This window comes from Oryzias melastigma, linkage group LG12, assembly GCF_002922805.2.
Source record: "Oryzias melastigma strain HK-1 linkage group LG12, ASM292280v2, whole genome shotgun sequence".
NCBI classification, from domain to species: Eukaryota; Metazoa; Chordata; class Actinopteri; order Beloniformes; family Adrianichthyidae; genus Oryzias; species Oryzias melastigma.
The window spans coordinates 5097523-5117849 of NC_050523.1; the positions used below are offsets into that span (position 1 = coordinate 5097523).

General features: G+C 36.7%; 1 protein-coding gene across 1 annotated transcript; it reads left to right on the top strand.

The window, feature by feature from the left end:
* The first annotated feature begins 6613 nt into the window (after positions 1–6613).
* On the top strand, positions 6614–18808 carry LOC112163442 (probable global transcription activator SNF2L2). The gene is made up of 7 exons (XM_024299827.2): positions 6614–8332; positions 8443–8483; positions 13886–14115; positions 14390–14495; positions 15303–15404; positions 15564–15708; positions 17326–18808. The coding sequence occupies exons 1-7, from the start codon at positions 8104–8106 to the stop codon at positions 17436–17438; spliced, it is 966 nt and encodes a 321-aa protein (XP_024155595.1). The 5' UTR covers positions 6614–8103; the 3' UTR covers positions 17439–18808.
* Positions 18809–20327: the final 1519 nt, after the last annotated feature.

Sequence of the window (20327 nt, forward strand, 5' to 3'; positions counted from 1 at the left end):
AAGAGTTATGACTCTGCATGTGCACCACATCTGTGCGGTTTGCAAAACAGTGAATGTGTTTTGGCATGTGGTTATAGCGATGATTAATGCATCCTGCAAACATGTGAGGCCCGAAGTCTTTTGTGTTTCTGCAGCCCTTTTTCAAAGGTCCTCCTGGTTCCTATAAAACTGATATTTGAATACAAAAACATCTCAAATCAGAGACCTGGTATTCTCAAACATAGTGGAATGCAGACCTGCAGTATCCACATGCTGAGGAAACTTTGTAAAGTTTGAATCTTGTTTGGGGTAATTTGAGTTTTTGTTGAGTTTTGAAAGATTAAAAAAGATAATCAAAGACAAACAGACTGAAAAAATAGATTCTTGGACGAAACAGAACAAAATAATCAATCTGGCAGACAATTACTAAAGATATAACCTAACAAAAGGAAAAAGAAAAACAGACTTAAAAAAAAAATCAATTCAAAATACTAAGAATTTAAATAAAAAAAGGTTTTAACTCCAAGTAGTTTGGGGACTTTGAGAGGATTTTTAATACTTAACAATTTGCTTTAATAAACTATCTTTAAAACTCTATTAAAAAACTGATAGATAACTTTTAAAAAGTGCTTAATTATTTTACTTAGTTACTGCATGAATTGTAATTAAATTACTTTTCTCTTTCCCAATGTACAAAGTAATTCACTACTTAATACTTTACTTTTTTCCTCTTACATAAAAAATCTTAAAAGAATAAAGCTGGCACAAACAAAATATTCTTGTAAAATCCACAAAATGAATTCATGGAGGCTACACGAGGGTAATCAGGCTTTGTAACACCAACACGAGAATATGTACATCTCATAGTTGTCTACATAGTGCAAAGACAGGATGCTCATTGACACTAGAGGTTTGGAAAGCACTTCCTCTCCAAGACAAAATTTGCACTAAAATGTTTTTGTCTTTATTTAAAAAAAAAGAAAAAAATTCAAAAATCTCTCTCTTTATCTTACTTTGACCATTAGCTGCACTAGTGCATGTGTGTGTGCATGCGTCAATAATTAATTATTATTAATATCCGTTCTGTTTTATTTAACCAAGAGACACTGTCAGAGCCAAATGTTAACACAAGTTCATTTGTTTTCACCAGCTGTAACAAAATGTGAGTACGGGTAAGGAAGTGATGATGGATTCTGTAGTAATTTAAATTGATTAACAAAATTTGAACTGTATTTGCTATGTTACTCAGTTACTAACAAAAGTAATTACATCGCTTTCTAATTTATTACCACAACAGCGAGTAATGATTCCACAATGACCCCGAAACTATCAAAAAATTATTTTTTTTGTGATAAATTTAGTCATTTTTTTATTTAAAGATTAAATGAAAACAGTTTTTTGTTTCATAACAACAATCAAATGTGTGGTGACAAATTAAAAATGTATAAAATGGAAACAAAAGAAACAAATCTGGTTAAAGCTGCATGTGACGAATTCATTAATACTTATTTTATCTTTTGGTTTCCTGGCAATTGACAAAAAGGTTTATCTAGTTTTTTGAATAAATGACAAAAATACTATTTTTAGATTTCCTTGGAATAATTTTGTTAGCCACGACTATATTCCTAATAGGCTGTGTTCATATCATATGTAATTTAGTCTTCGTCAGCTTGAGCAAAAGATTCATGGGTGAAGTTTTCACAATATTCCGGTAAAAACTGTTCCAGCAGCAAGGAAGTATCCCTTTTCCTAACTCGCCACTCTAATGGTGGTAGCTAGGGGTTACTATGGCGACTGCAAGATTTGGCAAAGCAACCCCAAATTTGTTCAGACCTAAATCTAAGGCTTTGTTAAAAAATGTTCATAGTGCACACATTTTTTGCAAATCATCACTTTCAATTTAATGTTTTTTATGTTAGTTTATAGTTTACTTTGTGTTAAAATGTGACAAATTGTCGATTATTTTTAGAATAAAATTGAGTTTGAAAGCAAAAAATTGTAGATAAAGTTCTCACAAAATCTCAACAGGCTTTAAAATATATTGGCGTCGCTTTAAAATTTTAGATTTATACTATAATTGAATAATATAAGTCTGAATTTTTGGGGTAAAACTCTTGAAATTAGTTTGATAACTCATGAATAAAAGAAATTTCAAAAACGGATTTCTATTCATTTCATGAAAATAGAAAAGAATGAAGCTCTTGATCCTAAAATAGATGAAAATCCTGCCATATGAATCAGCCTCTCTTTTTAAATTATTTTTTTAATTAAGTATTATTATTATTGCTATGATTCAGGGCTATTTTTCGAAACTCATGGGCTGTAAAAACAAAGCTTTCATTCAGTCTTGTATTTCCCTTTAAAGAGAGATTGAAAGGACAGCGACATTGGGCTTTGTCTTCATCCAGAGGTCTCCTGTCTGCAGATTGAGTAAAACAGCATCTGTTTGCTCTCACATTCATGGAATAAAACGGCTTTCAGGAGAAAATTGTGTTTACAGCTCGCCCTGCTGCCCTCAGTGGCTAAAACAAATCGATAACACTGCTCTGACACATCATCGTTTTATGAAACCAGCAGCTCGACTGTCCAAAACGTTCTCATCAAACATTTCATCGCATCCTGAAAGTACGGAAATGTTCTCTTAAAACTTGAAGCTTGAACGCATCTGTGTGGACTCAAAGAAAAAAAATCAAGAGAGGGTCTCCTCAGGGAGTTTACTTATTTTAATCAAAAGCAGGAAAAGAGCCAAACCGTCAAGAAAATGACAGTACTTAGAAGTTTGGAGAAAAAAAATACATGCTCAGGTCATCGATCTACGAGTGCCCAAAAAGAAACAACTTTTACGGTTTCCCACACGCCTCACAAACTTAATAGCTCAGACCCACACATCAGTTCAGAAAAGCTGTACCCCTTGCAAAGTCTTTGTTTTCTTGACCCTAGAGCACTATCGCTGGGTGATTTTCACTAGAGCAGAAGTATTTACAGGAATGGATGGACCAAAAACCAAGTCTCTAGTGTCATTATTTATTTATTTATTTTTTTTAAGAATTAAAAAAATATATATATATATATTCGGATAAAAATATATATTGGGATACATATTGTATCATGACACATGTTTCGCAATATGCATTGTGTTGCCAGACTCCACACGCCTACTCCAACACCATTGGAAATAGCACCAGCTACATTCATGAATCGTTCCCTGGATCAATAAACCTTCTCTTTGGTCTTCTTCTAGACCTCTTATAAATATTAAATTTTAAGTCAGAAAGGAAAATGTTTGAAAACTGGCGACCAAAAAAAATAAATGTCTACTTTTCAAAAAGTTTGCCTAGTTTGGAGAGGTTGACAAGATCACACTGCTGAAAAACTGTCTTCAGATCAACTCAAATAGTGTTGTAACCAAACATTCTGTCCATCATTGGGTTTAATCAAGTTATTTAAAGTCTTGCTTCTGCAGAGTACACACACCAAATATTAATTAGATTTTTAGTGGCTTTTTCAATTTAATTGATCAATAAAAAACGGAATATTGATGTTACTAGGAGCTTGTTTCTAAGAACCTTTGCTCAGTTCTGCGAATCAAACCTGTGAATGTATATTTGTGTCACCTGTGAGAGCTTTCCAGGAAAGCTGCAGCATCTCTAAAGCATTTTGTCAGGGACGGACATTTCAAAGTATAAGTGTTTGCTAAAAGCTGCAAAGTGCATTAAAGAGGATTTGAACTCAGCAAGCTCATGTGCAATGATGTCCTTGACAGGGTCGCAAGAAAAGAACATTTTCATTGTTTGAGCTGAATTTCCAATGAGATAAGCTCCAAGACAAAATGGTTTTAATGCAGAGATAGCAAAAAGCTGCGTTACTTTATTGGAGTAAAAAATAAAATTCTCTCATGTTTAAAATGGTGAATGAGGAAAAACCAATCAAGATCTGAGGAAGAGTAAAAATATTCATCTGGGTTTATTTTTTTTAGGACTGCCAATATAAAAACTGTATTTCCCCAAAAAATAGATAATTGAAGTAAGAATAAACACCCCCCTTACTATGTTGTATTTTCAAATTATAATATTCCTTAAATGTAAATTAAAATAAAAGCTTTTTTAAATATAAATATATAAATAAAGCCCATTGTATCTCAGGGAAAGCAATGTTTTGTTTTTTTTTTTTTTTACAGAATGACTCATTTCATAAAAAAGGGAAAAAAATAGTTCCCAAAGTAAATACATAAAGTACCTTTCAGAGGAGAGTAAAACATCCAAATATGCCTTTCATTTGTGTTACTTAAACGTTTTTTAAAAATAAATTAAAGTAGAAAATGTAACTATATATTCAACTTTTTAAGACGTTGAAAGAACTTCTCAAATGAAGATATCGGATAACTTGTTGAATTCAGTTCATTCATGAAGCTTCTTTTCATTGCAGACTGATCCAAGGTCCTAACAATAATCATAATTGACATAATCCAAAGTATTCTAAATATTTCAAGGTGGTTCATTTCTATAGGTAAAAAGGTTTATCTGCTAATTCTGTCATTTCTAAATACTGAATTGATATTTAATATCAGTGTGTGTGAATGGGTGAATGGGACTGTGATTGTAAAGCACTTAGAGCCTTCAATGAAGGTAGAAAAGAGCTATACAAGTATACGCTATTTACCATTCAATAAAAGGATATGTTTCGAAATATTTATAGGACGTACAAACCCAGCACACCAAGACTCATGAGTGTGAGATTCAAAGTTTTGATAGAAAGCTCCAGGGAGCTGAATGACGGCCCACAGCAGCAGCAGGGGGTACGGCGACATGAGCACGTCTCCTGGTGGCTGGAGATTAAAGAGACTGACAAGGTAAGTCTTTCTGAAGAAGCAAACTGCAGGAGAATCAGTCTTACCAGAGTTTTGGTCGGCACAAAGCTCGACTGACTCAAGCGGGGCTAATGGCTCATAGCAGGGGACACTGAAAAGTAAACAGAGGGTGAAAACTGAGTGGACTACAACTGGAGTGACAAAGTCTCCTGCTACCTGTTTTTTCAGAGGGTCGCAAACAAGAGTCATGATACTAAAAGTCTTGTAATCTGGTTGACATAATTTGTCTTGGATTTGGGGGTATGAAAAAGAAAGGATCCAATGACTATAAATCCAAGGGAGGTCCAGATAAAATATATCCTATGACTATACTACAAAGCTAAAGGTATATGCTTGGCCAAGGACAGAAAACAAGTTCAACACAACAAGGTCTTGACTTGAGAACTCGATTAGAGGAGACGGCTATGTTAATCAGGATGGCAATGATAAAAATCCGAGATCAGGGTGGGGTCCAAGATAAAATGAGCTAGAATCACCCCAGTGGTAGGAATGAAGAATGGGACAGATCATGTAGGCAAGATGATCAAGGCAGAAGTTGTGGATTCTGAGTAGGGAACCAACCCAAAGGACCAAACAGGCTTAACCCTAGAAATGTGGGCAGTGGAATGGACCCTAAGAGGTCTTTGCAGACACTGGTGAACAACCTTGAGGTTACCAATCTTCAAGATAGCAAATGAGCCAGAAAATCAGGAAACCAGCGTTCTGCAGTACCCCATGAGAGGTAAGTCCACTATGGAAAACTACCCTATAAAGGTAAATGGCATATGCTTATATAGTACTTTTCTTCCTTCCTTGAATGCCTGAAGAGCTTTATAGTCAGTCCCATTCACCCATTGATGGCAGCCCCACTGCCAAACACTGGGACCAGCCTTTGACCACCAGGAGGAGTGTGGGGTGCCCAAGGACACTTGGACACAAGAAGATACAAGGCGGGATCTGAACTTGCAATCTTCCGATTAGAGGTCGATTGCTCTACCTCTCCACCACAGCCACCTGTAATGATGAGGTGGAACCTGCTTCTTGCTGTCAGAATACATCTTGTATGACTCCAATATTTGGAGTAGAACCTGGTAAACCCTCCACCACACCCAATGGCAGCAACAAACTTGATTAGATCAATCAGAGACCAAACCCTCCTTGGAGACAAAGACAGTTGAAAGGACCATAAGCTTGTGAACGGCACCCTGATGACGGACTACCAAGCTCAAGAAGGGCAGGACGATGGACAGGCAGGCCCTGGTGTACAACATTGTTGCTGGTGGCCTTCCACCAGTCTGGACGCGGAAAGAAACAAGCACTTTGTCCATATGACCATTTTAAATCTGTGGTTTTGTTTTTGCTGCACTTAGTGTCAAATTTTGCCACTAAGCGTCAAATTTAGCTATTTTCTATATGCTTTGTTGATTCTTTTATGTAAACATTTTAATTTCCTTTTACAATTGAAAATTTACACCAACTTGGAGAAAAAGCCAATCGTAAGAAGTGGCAGAGGTAACTGGGCAGTGACTGTTTCCTCTGCAAAAGAAACCAGGGAGAGCCACCAGATTTTTTGCTGGATAGATTTGTACTTGTATCCAGGATAGCAGAAGAGACAAGAGGCGGTAATAACTTTTGATTGGAGAGTCTGTGGCACTCCCTAAGCGTCCTACCAGGTGGACACTCAAGGAGGAAAGAAATTCTCTAAACAGACTATGCCTTACCCTCTGGATCCTGATCTGGATGTTGAAAATATTAGTTCAAGATTAGGGGTCAAAAATGATTTTGGCCAGGACCCTAAACAATCCTCAGGACCATAGCCCTCCAATTCCACCTGGTACTAAGTATCACTGCATCAGTAAGATTGAAGGTGGAACTGTGAAGTTCCTCCCACAGTCTAAAAACTTTCTTCATAGTTCATCCCTTAGTCACAACTGCCCTAACGGATGGATACGGGCAAAAAATAGGCAAACTACTGCTCCTCAGGAAAAGGAAGGGTACCCTGGGTGCAGCACCAGACGCTGTTAGCTGCTCGTGCAACTCCTGGTGGTCATCCTCTCAGGCAGTGGGTAGGTGCCACTGTTTTTTGATTGACCGTTTGACAGTTGTTTTGGTAGTGTGATGGCCGTTTGGGTCTGTTTCTGCTGCCTTTCCCTTTGCTCCTCCTCCCACACAGGTGCAGGTGTTTTCCTACCAGAGGAGAGGGATTAAAGATCTGCTTAGAAGGGAAGCAAGACTTTTCTTCGAGGGCTTCGTATCAGGTCCAGCTCCATCGCCATCTGCTGTTTATGCATATTAAAATTACATCAAGTACTAAAATTGATTTCGTCTCTCCATTTATTTGTTATGGTCTAGACCCAGTCATAACAGGTGGCACTGTTACCTGTTTTTTGGGCATCACTATTGGGGCATCGCCGCTGTGGTTCAGCTGAGTGCCGTCCGTCAGTGCGTCGGCTCAGCGTGATATGGTCCGGCTGAGAGCCGTCACCCCTCTCATTGGACCTAACCAGAGTTTAGGACTTGTGCACTATATTGGAGGATTTGGTGCGGGGTCTGGTGTGACCCACCCTTTGGGTTCCTGTTTCTGTATTTAAACATCTCCTTTTAAACACTATACTACTGAAGATGTCTCAATCTTCCTAGTAGGAGAGCCCTGTGCTAATTTGTTATTGTTTTTTTTATTTTATTTTATGGAGGCTCACTCGGCACAAAGGGGAAACCATAATGCCACACTCTAGAGAAAAAAAAGTTTAACTGGATAGCTTCGGTATTGCTCATCACTTTTGTTGCAGTGGTAATAAATATTAGGTTGGGGTTGTGATAGACTGTAAGCTAGTGGGAGACAGATGGATAGGAACTCAGGAGAAGCTTACTTGCGCCAACAGTCCGCCCACAACTCAAAGGTGAACTTCTAATGAACTATTTGCAGAAAATATATCCTTATAAGCAACAGTTTTTTTGTCGTTGTTTTTTTTTTTTTTTTTTTGCCTTAAAATGGCATAATCATAATTAAAAGACCACTGTGGCTACTTTAAAAATAGATTAAAAGAGGATCGGAATGGGTCTTTAAACTATTTTCACTGTTGTAACTCTTCCCCATAACACACACACTTAGTTTTTTCCTCTTTTTTTTGACTTTTTTAGTTTGTTTTTGCAGAAAAACTTGGATTAGTCTCTAATTGATTCACAGAAACCAGATGTGCTTCTGCAGCCAGGATGACTGCTGGATCTGTTTTTCTCCTCCCAGTTGGAGTCACCATTTCTGCTGAGAAGACAAAGTTATGAAATTTACGAATCGAAATGAGAAGTTAGAGGAGTTCTTAAAAAATGGACTCGATAACTTTAACAGCGGGGAAGAGGGGAAAAGGGGGGTCCGGCTGGAGTGGATAATAAAACCATGCAGGGGGAGACTTGCTCGGGGCCTTCAGGAGTCAGGGACAGGGACTTGTGGGAGCTGCGGACGCGCGATGGATCCGGCGTTGGCGCTTCCCCCCGGTCCCATTGATTTGTGTATGAAAACGTTTTTTTCTTCTTCTCCCCCCTTCTGCTTGTGAGTGATCAGCTGATGAAGAGACTAGCAGCACGCCGCTATGCTGGTTTGCTAATTCTCTCCCCCACAGCTGCAGCCGATCCCGCGCGCCAGCCTGCAGACTGCAGCCAGGTAAATATGCCCTCTCCATCTTCGCGCTCAGGCTCGGGATTCGGCCAGGGTGCATGGGAAGAGATGGATAAAATGTGCGCGCGCGCGCACGGGAAAGAGCGCGTGTGTTTATGTAAGGGCAGGGAGAGAGGGAGTGTGCAGGAGAGAAGGATGATGAGGGTGGGTGGGTGAGATGGGGGGGATCTTTGCCAGATTAGTCAGGGAAGAGGCAGGCTTGTCAGGAGATAGCACACGCTCGGAGCCGCACGCGCACCCCTGACACCGCGCGCTGGCGCATGCAGTCAATCAGCTGTGTCACACTTCTTTGAGGATTACCCTCCAGTATTCTGCTCCAGCCCCCCCGGAGAGAGTCGCGGGGCTTTCAAAGGAGGATGGTTTTTTGCAGCACTTTCCCTCGATGTTGATCAGCCTCGCCATCATTACAGTCGCAGTTTTCCTGCTGCAACAAACCCGATTTTTAAAAAATATTTCTGTGCATGATTGATGCATCAGTGTTCTGCCTTTTTTTTCTGTTGCTGCGAGCATGCTCATCTTTCTGGCCTCTAATTGCCTTTGTGGAGATTACAGGCTGCTGCAGATATTTGGGGGGAAAAGCTGCAGTGAAATGGCTGAAAGTAGCTGCTTGTGAAGCATCTCACACAATCATGTTTGTCCTCTTCGCATGAATGAAAAATGAAAAAAAATCATATCTATGTCTTTAAGAGGTGTAGATTTGGGATTCTTCATTGAAACAAATATTTATGCTTAAATATTTAGAACAAAAACAGTGTAAAAGGGTTTAGAAAACACAAAAAATAGTATAAAAATGATAGCATCCTGGAATTTGTTTGGCTAAAGGTGGCTACATTTCTACATTGATTTGACTTCTCTAACATTTTAGATAATTGTCATTTAATTATTTGTCAGTCGACAAATAGATAATCTTAACTCACCAATTCAAAAATTAAAAAAAATATCTGTAATTCAGCTAACGTCGTTTGGACTAAAAAGCTGTCAATCCATTCCATGGGATGATCAGTCATATATTTTTTTATTTTTACATTCTGCTGTCCCTCTTTGTTTCATGACTCAGCTGTTTCTGTCATTTCAGTTGCTCCACGTCAAATTCTGCTTTTACGTTTTCTCCTGTTGGAGTTTTACTTTTTATTTTTCTTCTTTCAATCTGAGTTTGCCTCCATAGTCTCTATGCAGCATTTGGTCCTCCACAACCACTTGTCCTTGAGATTTCTTGTTCACATTTCGGCTTATCCCTTCAGGCATCGCTACAGCGAATCAGCTTTTACTGATCCGCACATTTTAGTTTTGGCATCCAGACTAGGGACCAGCACAGGGAGAGCCCCAACTTGGACAGTATAGCATGAAGGGTCTTGCCGATTGACTGTATAAAGAGATCTGTACTGAGCGAGTGTGAGGTCTCCTGATAAATCAGCAGAAACAGAGTAAGGGTGACCATCAGTAGAAAACATGAAATTAATTTGAATCAATTCCAAGTCAAAAGACGGAGAAGTCAGTAACAGCAACAGTGACATGAATTTACCAATTAGAAGGACAGAGGATACAACACATCAAATATTGTCATATCCTGGAACAGCAGTAATTCTTACAACTGGAGTTTAAGTTTGACATGGGGTAGAAGCATAGACTGTAAGTTTGTGATAAATTACATGGGAAATGGCAAAGCAAAAAGTACGAGGCTTATACCACAGTTTCTAGTAGAAGAAAAAAAATCCTCCAAAGAATCATTTTGAACGGTGTCATTTGTCTGTTTTAGCCAGTGCATCAAAGGATGGAATGAGTTCTGTTGTGGCAGTTCTCAGGATCAATTTGAGGTGCTGGTCAGTGAACTCCAATCTCTGATGGGTTTTGTTGAAGGTGATGACTCGGACTGTCAGCTCCAATGTTTTAGATCAGTCAAACAACAGTGGCTTCTTCTGTGTCAGCATTTAGAAATGTTCGACGGTGCAGAAAAGTCATTTGGTGGTATAGTAGAATTGAACTTATCCCTTTAAGATGGGCTCAGAATGAGGATCTAGCAGTTCCGACAGTAGAACATTAATCACTTTTTGCTGTTTCAGGGTCTGATGACACCACCTGAAAGGAATTTACAAACTTTTTGGTGGAAGATCTCTTCTTGTTCTTTCTGCACAAACTGATATTTTCACTGTAATGTAACATTTTAAGGTCTATAGCAAATGTGTCACCAAGCTTCCTTAAGAAAAAATGTTAGGAATAGGAGTAATGATGTATTTGAGTTAGAGTCTATAGCTTTGGGGGTTAATGTCTGATGAATAAACTCCAGAATTTAGAAGCTGATGGTGGTTAAAGGCCAGAGCTGTCACAACATCGCTCCTGGTGGAGAAGTGGGTGGAAGAAGGTCTGCAAAACTGTCTTGAATATGGAGAGATAAACACCCAAAAATATGTATAAATGTGATTGGCTGAGAAGAAAGGTGGGCAACTTAACCCTTATGCTATCGTAGGTATGTTGGGAGTGGGGTCATCTGGTCATCAACCTTTATTTTCAAAGATTTTTTTGATTTTCTGTGGCAGACATGAAATCCTCTCCACCATCATCCACATTTACCATGGGATTGATAACATGTCAATGTAAGGAATGGGTCATCTGGAGCCCATAAGACAGCACTAGGGCCATGTCACTCTGCCTTTAACATGCAATTTGTGCATTCTCGATGTATTTAATTTAAGTCTTTTGTGATACAAGCGTAATAATTTATGTGTTTCTTGTGTTCGTCTTTTGTTGGTGTGAGCAAATTTCTTTCAAGGGTCTTGGCCAAAGGGTTTTTATGTGAATTCAATTTTGAGCTGTTCAAAATTTTTGGTCGGTTGAGAATAACGCGGTTCATGCATATTTCAATTATTACGTTAATTTTGGGCAATTGTGCATCATTTTTGTAAGATACATTCAGAAATTTGTGACTTTCCACAATTGTTCTGCATTTGTCCAGTTAATAACTTTTCCATCGTATCACATATGATGTTAATATAATGTAATTGGCACAATAATCACTAATAATTGCACATAAACAGTGCACGGTTTATTCATTTGCGTATTGTGCGACAGGTTCATAAATCCGCCTCCAGCAGTCTATACTGAGTGAGGGTCTCTTGTTCCCTCCATCCAGCTTGTCTGGACGTGGGGTCGGGTCTCCTGGGGGGTCTCAATGTTGCACGAGAGGGGGCCAGGTACAGCAGGCATGTACGTGACTCTGGGTGCGCTTCGGGTCCGGCTCCCGGGATCCCACATTTAGCTAGCGTCTAACAGCTGACTTAAAACTGGTGGAAATCCAATTGTTTATAATTAAAGAAAGTGACGACTAGCGCCTGATTTTTATTAAATATTTATAGCCAGTGCTGAACGTTTTGGGGGTTAATTTTGGCTGCACTGACACGCAGGAAGGGTTAAGGTTAGGGTTAATACATCAAATGGTTCCCAAGCGCGACTGTGTCTGCAGCTCACCGCTCCCCCAGGAAGTGGGTAAACTGCGGAGAACTAATTTCACACACCGAGGTGTGTTTTTAAACGTATTTTTGTGGATTTTTTTCTTTATAGAGAACAGTTATGTGTAGAAAATTAAGCTTTAGTGAGCGGACACAAATGCAGGACAGCTGGCAGCTCCAAAAAAAGTCTTTAATACGAAAAATCCAAAAACCAAGGAAGAGCAAAATGCTGACAAACGGAATCCAAGTCACAAAGGCAAAGTAAGGTCAACACGCAAGATCAAAAAACCTGCCAAAGGAGCTGGTGCGTCGGGCAACATAACAAACCTGCAAGGAAGTGAGGAGGGGAACCTATTAAATACAGAAAAGGGAGGGGAAAAACAAACTCAGTGAAACCCATTAAGGCGGAGTGGTGATCAGCCCAGGAGGAAAACACATGACAAGTTAAAAATTGCATCTCTGAGTATTTCTTTATTAAAATTGTTACGAATCAGGAGCATAGAAAAAAAATGTTGAAAAATAGTCTGTTTGCTTGCCGTTTTTGTTGCACTGTTAATGTTCGGTTGGGGGTGTGAGGGGCTGTAAGCTAGTGGGGGAGAGTGTAAACAGGTGGATTTTAATAAATCACGATGATCCATCACTTTCTTTCAGTAAATTCATAAATTGATCGATCAATTTTAGAATTTGAAATATATTTGGAGTTGAGCCATTTATGGTCGCACACTTGAACCCAAAACTCATTTGTCCTCTTAAGGATTTTTCAGTTACTTTATGTCAGTCATGTTCACATATAATATAGTTAATCAAACTTGTTCTGGGTGGCTCTGCTGTGCTTTCCTTTTAAAGAGCACCTTGCTAGCCTTTGTCAACTCGAACGCCAGCATAAAGCACGCTGTGACACTTCTCTTTGAATTGACAGCTATAATTGGCAAGGTTTACAGCAAAGTGTCGGTTGATGTTTTACTTAAAAAACACACACACACACAAAATCTAATTTCCTGGCACTTTGAACATTCAGCCATTGTTTGGACTTCAGGAAAAAAGGTTTTGTTGGTCACTTTTATTTTTTTTATCCACTCATTTTGACTGAAAGGAAAATGCAGGGAAAAGAAGTTATGAAAAATAATGATAAATGCCTTCCATCTATGGGAGTTTAACCCCAACTTTAAGGTAAAAATGAGTTTTACAGCAAACATTTAAGGAGGTGTAGCAATGGAATAATTCTAAATAAGTTGGAAGGTGGATTAAAAAGTCTATTATTATGTTGAAAACTTCAAATTGTTTTTATTTGATAATTGCTATGCAGTGCATTATTTTGGTCAGATCAAATCAAACTTTTATTTTCAAGCACTTTTCTTTCTAAAGCAATACCTAAAGTGCTTTACAGAATTAAAAAAGAAAGAAAAAGTTATGCTTTGAGCTCTCTGGGTCACCATATATTGATTGGCTGTCCCAGAAGAACCCCAAAAGGTCAAAGCTGCATAACTTGAAGTGTTGCTGAGGGTCAGGTAGCCAACCTCAACGCTTAAACACCAACAGGCCATCGAGGTCAGCACATTAATAAACCAATAAAAGCTTTGGACAAACAGCCTAAATAATTTAAGAGCTGTAAATTCTACTTTATCGATTTTGAACATACTTTGTCATGTATGATTTTTGTCCTTTGTTTGTTTGTAAAATGTTCCCAGAAAATATGAGAGAAAACAATAATTTGTGCTATAATCAAATTGTTCACAGTAAAATAAACAACTGAATAAAAAAAATAAAAAAATTCTGGACAACATATTTAAACACAAAAATTGTTTAAAACAAGCCAAAAAGGAAAACTGTTTCTATGTAGAATAATGAAGTGATCCATATAAAGCGAGATGGCCCGGTTCTGTCTACATGTCTGCAGTCTTTCATGACCCCCCCTCTCAGACGCTGCTTTTACTCCATTTGCAGCCTGAGGCAGGAGAGAACGGTTCTCTGGAGGACATGGAGGACGACGTGGGTCTGAAAAAGCGCAAAAGTGATCTTCCTGTTGAGAAAGAGCTACCGGCGGGGCAGGAAACCAGCGAAAAGGTCAAAAGGAAGAGAGGCCGTCCACCGGCCGAGAAGCTGCCCCCAAACCCACCGGAGCTCACCAGAACGCTGAACACGCTGGTGGACATGGTTATGAACTACAAGGACGGGTGAGGATCTTTCAGTGAGGTGGTTCACCGAAGCATGATGGGACAAATTAGACCCGAGTTTGTAGTTTAAAGGGTAACCAAACATTTTGAAAGCACAAATGATTAAACAAAAAAAAACTGCCTGTAGGCCATAAATGTGAACTTAAGGCTGAAGCTAAAACAAAAATTCATATTTACGTATTTCCAGCTCATCTGTATTTTTCTGCAAGTCTTTGGTTTCCACAAACCTTCTGCCACTGTTTCTGTCATGTGGAAGCTGACCCTGTTCTTGCAGGTTGGGGCGACAGATCAGTAAAGGTTTCGTGCAGCTTCCCTCCAAGAAGGAAGTGCCGGAGTATTACGAGCTGATCCGGAAGCCCGTGGACTTCAGGAGGATCAGAGTGAGTGGGACTGCGCAGACTTAGAACTCAAACTCTGATCTCTGCAGATAACGAGAAGTTTGATGCAATTAGAAAGTTATGTATGATGAGGACAATCTATCAAACATCTCTATGAGATAATGTAAAGTAAAAAAAAAAAAAAATCCAGAAAATGATTGGCAAAGAATCAGTCATCTAAATTGTTTTCTCTAAATCACATTTTTATTTATCAAATTTTCAATTTTATAATTTTTTTATATGGCAACTATGTATTTAAATGAATTTAACGATTTATTTTTTTTAAGAAGATTTAATTCATAAAGGAAGCCAGTGAAAAACCTGAAAACTAAATGTCTGACTTCAATTGTGAAGCACAGAGGTGGTGCTATCATGGTTTGTGTAGCTTTTTACATGAAACTTATGGTCAGTTTAAAAAATATATATATTTTATGAAACATAACTAGATTTCGTGAGATTTACAAGAACAAAATAAACAAAGTAAACAATTATTTTAGGTTGTAATGTAACACATGCGTTCAAAAAAGTAGCAATTTTTATCTTCAGTTTTCTTCAAAAATTGTGTCCATGACCCAAATATTTGGGTTGTTTTTACTGTTGTTTTTATTTTAGTCCTTTAAAATGATTCAGGATTTTATTCGCCTAAATAATGAAGTCCCATCTTTTTTTTTTGATTCAGTCAGTGTATTATGTGTAAAACACTATTTTCTTTTAAGTAGAAATGACACACTCGTGATTTTTCCCAGCACTTTAAACCTTCATCCTGAGGGCTTCATTGTAAAAAGTTTTAACCACTTTCTGCTTTTTCAGGAGCGTGTGCGAAATCACAAGTACAGAAGTGTGGAGGATTTGGAAAAGGACGTCTTCCTTTTGTGCCACAACGCTCAGACTTACAATCTGGAGGGATCCCAGGTGAATCCCAGGAAATTTTGTTATTTTCAGGCAATAAAAATCACCTCTCGGAGTCTATTCTGTTGGCGTAAATAGGTTTGAATCTCAACGCTAGAAGGGACATCTCATGCTCTGGTTATCTGTGTGTATATGTGTGTGTTTGTGTGTCGACCACTGCAGATCTATGAGGATTCAATTGTTATTAAGTCTGTTTTCGAGAGCGCGAGGCAGAGAATCGTCACAGACGAGGAACAGAAGGAGACCGTTGGCGGCAGTCACAGCGATAATGGAGGTGCAGCTGAAGACCAATTTGTTCCATCAGCAGGTGAGAGCCGCATTTTTGACAAAAATGATGTCCCGGCTGACCCAGACTCATTTCAAAATAGATCAAATGTTTTTCCTGCAGAAAATTAAATTGCAGATTATCTAAATAAATTCAGATAACACAGTTTAAGTTCTAAAAAAAATGACAATAATACATGTATTAATATTATATTTTATTATTGGTGTGAAAGCTGTGACATCGAAGAAGAAGAAGCTTAATAATGATTAGCAATTTAAGAATAAATAATGACCCAAACTGGAGGATGGATGAAATTAACTCAGCAATTCAAAATAATAAAAAAAGCTAAAATATAACTTGGTTTAAAAAGTTGAAGGCATGTAAAATGACAGAAATATGGTTAAACTATGTGAAAAAAATGCTAAAAATTATATATCGGTTTATTTTAACATGTCACTTTTGATGAGAAACTGTTCAAAATTGACTCATAAAACAAGAGTATATCAAATTCATAAAAAGTTAACATTGGGAAACTAAATTACAAAAATTAGACAAACAAAATAAGACATACAAGAGTAATAAATGCTAAAAGGGATAACATGGTAGATAAACAAGTTGTACGAAGCCTGAACAGATTTAAATGTACTTTAGTGATACTGCTGCAAAATTAAAATTGTGTTTTAGTTTATTTATTTTAGGAAAGCCAAATTTATCTAATAAAAAGAAAAGACCAAAATTAAGCTAAAAGGTATTTGCTAAGCCATGTCTCATCGTTTACCGACCTTTCCAATATGGCGTCGTTCTTTACGTATCTTGGAGAATGGCTACAGGCTAGTGTAGCGTCTCTAGCAATATAACGGATTAGCGCATTAGTTAGTCTCTACTAATTTCCCCTCATCCCTTTATTTATGCTATAAGTCGCTTTTTCTTTACATTACAGGGAACTTTTCTCAGCCTCTGGTGTCACACTCTAAAACCTCCTACCGGAACCCAAAAGTACACAAGCACTCTTTCCCACTAGCTTGTAGCTCCTCACAGCCCCAAGCTAGCATTCGTGTAGCATAAAAAAAGAAAAGAAAAAGCAACTAATACCGAAGCTATCCAGCCATACAGTTTAGAGCCACATGGCACCTCAGATGAGAAAAATAAAGATGTTAAAGAATCTATTTGTCTGCAAGTGGATTCATCAGAATTGTTGTGGAGAAAGGAGACTTTGACCCGGTTTCTGCGTCACAAGCCAGAGCTTTTTTAAACCTCCCGATCCATTATATCAATAAATAAATACTCAGAAATGCTATTTTAATCTTAAATTATTTTATATTTCATCATGGGAGAAATTGAACAGGAACGTGCTAAAAATACAATTTTCATTGAAGTGGGTCTTTAATAATAGACAGTGGAAAATAATGCAGCTGAAGGCCCTTCTTTATTTTGGTTTGCTAGGTAAAGCTAAATACTTCTAAATAAATGAGTAGATGAAAGAAAAGGAAAAAAATTGAAAAAGGCTGAAAAAATAAAAACAATTACAATTGGGTGAATTAAAATGCAGAATAATTAAACAAAAATATAGTTTTGTCTTATTTCTTAAAGTCAGATTAACTAGCAGAAATATAATGTGAATTCATGTTTCTTTTTTTGTTTTTTTTGTCTCGTCACCAGTGAAACCTCTGCCAGTCCAGCTGAAGGAGAGAAGTAAAAACCCCAAGAGGCTGCACAATGATTTAGACGGTGATGAAAACCCAGAAGATAACACCTCAAAAGATGAGGGCTGAACTGAAAGACCCTGCTATTTTTTTACTTTTACATTTTTGATCATGTCAATGCTTCATCTTTTCTCATTTCTTTTTTTTTCTATCAAAAACTATTTAAAAAAACAAAAAAAAAAGTGGACCACTCCACAAAAAGCAATTACCCAACTTCTTCCCAGTGATTCACACCTCTTTGAATTACACGTCGCTGCACAATGTGCTGGTTCCTTTCTGTCTTTTACAATAATTATACTTTATGGTTTATCTGCCTCTGTCCCTGTGATTGCTTCTGCAGACATTATGTAAAATGCCACTTCCACAGACTGTTTTTAATGAGCATATTTGATTGTATGATATGCCTTTTTATGTCCTGGGAGCATGATATTAATCTGGTCCCTTCGGAGCCGCAGCCGATATTAAAGTTTATAGGACGCCAGAATTAAAGCACACAGTGAAGCTTTTTTAAATAAAAGATTTGGAGAAAATGTACAGTAACTTAAAACAATTAAGCTTGGAACAAAATCTGTGATAAATAAAACACTAAATAAAACAAAAGCAGTCAAGTGGAACATTTCTACGCCTCGTGCTACAATATATATATATTCACATGGTGTAAAAAGTCTGTGTAAAAATGACCTTTTTTCATTGAGCATCTTTACTGTTTGAGGGTGGAAGATGTCACTGTTAAGACAATCCCTGGACACATGTATCACTTGCAAAATAAATTTGACCAAAACCTCCCAATGTGTTTCATATTTATGCTGGAAAATGAACATCCTTGAATCATTGAAATCATTTTTTCTTAGACATAAAGGCTGAAGTGCATTTTTAAATCATCCCAACAGGTGGAGCAAGAGGACCACATGAAGAATCTGTAATTTGATCATAATTTCAGTAAAATTGATGAATGTAGAAAACAATGTTTGTGCAAAAAATGCAATTGAATCAATTATTTAAGTAAACATGGATTATTTTGTTACACCTACTGGAAATTGCCATGAAAGCTCAATGTGTTACATCCTCCAATCCCATCTTTCCCTTTAACTCTTCTACTTTTACTTATTTTGTTAGATTTTTTTTTAAATCATATTTTTCATTGCACAGTTCATAGAAACCATATTTTTAGAAAATTTGACTAATTGGTTAACCCATTTGCTACAAAAAATTATTTTGTTGCAATTTATTTTGATAAAACAGTCTTTGGTATATTTTAATTTGAAAATTTTCTCTGCAAGGAGTAAACACTAAACTTCATTGTTGAGGATTAGATCTTAGTTTTGTTGGAAGACAAATAAAGTGTGTTTATATAGCACATTTCGTTGTATATATAAAAAAAAATCAAGGTATTTCACATAAAACAAAACATTTAAAAGAAATATTAAGAGAAAAAAAATTAAAAAGAAAAAAAGGCATGAATAAAACCAGGTCACCCAAGAATTTAAAGCAAGCAATAAAATGAAAATTCAAAAGAAGTCTTAAGAGTGATCTTAAGAATAAGATTTAAAAAAAACCTTAAAATCATAATTACAGAAACTTTAACATCAAACTGACTTTAAAATGAACAAAACCAGATTGTAAGAATAACCTCTGACAGACAGAGAACATTTAAAAAGGAACTTGAACCAACATGATGATTTACTGAGACGGTAACGAGTCAACGAGAGGCACCTGTGAATGATTACAACTGAAACCAGGTGCAAATGTTTGAAAAAAAATTAAAAATGCTGGAATTAAAACATCTAATTTATTTAAATCATAAAGTGGTCCACATTTAACTAAATTAAAAGCAAAAAAAACCCAAAACATAAAGAAAAAAATAGAGAGAAAATAAATCAGATGACAAATTGAGTTAGACTTCATCAACCAAACATTGTCTGATATGTATGTAATTTTTAAGAGCTTTTGGGTATAAACCTACATTTAAAAGCCTTAGATTAACACATTTAAATATTTATCATATTGTATTATTTATTGTAACAAATTTAAATATATATAAGTTCCCTACAACCAAGAATAATATAAATTCTTCTGTTTTACACCATAAAAATAATTTAACAAAACTTTCCCTTTTTGGGAATATTAAAATAAGAGAATGGAATTTAGTAAAACTTCGATAAATCACAAAATCCCTTAAAGTAGTAAATCTATTGCTTCTGATTTGAAGCAATCCTGAAATCAAAGCTCACTGGATTTAGGTGCAGTTCATAATAGAACCACTGGGAGCTTGTTACAAAAACAAATCATTCAAATATAAATCAATCAGAATTTAAAACAACAAAAAATGATCTAATTTCTGTCTGCTCCAAAAATATTTTTCTGCCTCTCGGTTTATTCATCATTGACTTTAAAGCTGTCCGTGTGCAGGACAAACTCTTGGGATTTCATTTAAAACATTTTACAAAGGTCTGCATAAAAACAAAGTATTTTATCTAGTTTCTACAGGATCTCATAGGAATTTGTCATAATCGTTGGGAGTTGTGGCTTTTTTCTGAAGAAAACTTGAGATATTTTTAAATAATAATTTTTATTAACTAAAAGCAGAACATACAAACTTTAAATGACAATTTTTTTTATTAAGTTTTGTGCAATTTTATGGAATCCCCATTAGGAAAGCAATCAGAGTACTATAATAATTATTTTATAAATATATAAATAGAATATTTGCATCTAATTTTCCATTGGCATAAATACATTATTCCGAGTAATACAATACATTTGTATAAATTGTAAGAGTTGTGATTGTGTTTACATATCTTCAAATCATCAGATCTTTTATCAAGTTGATACAGTGTAGCATTAAATACACTTGTCCTATATAGCTGATAACAGTTATCGAGCTAAGGGGTGGAATTTGTCATATAACTATGCTACCCAGAACACCAAGAAGAACTGGAATGCACGAGAGACTATAAC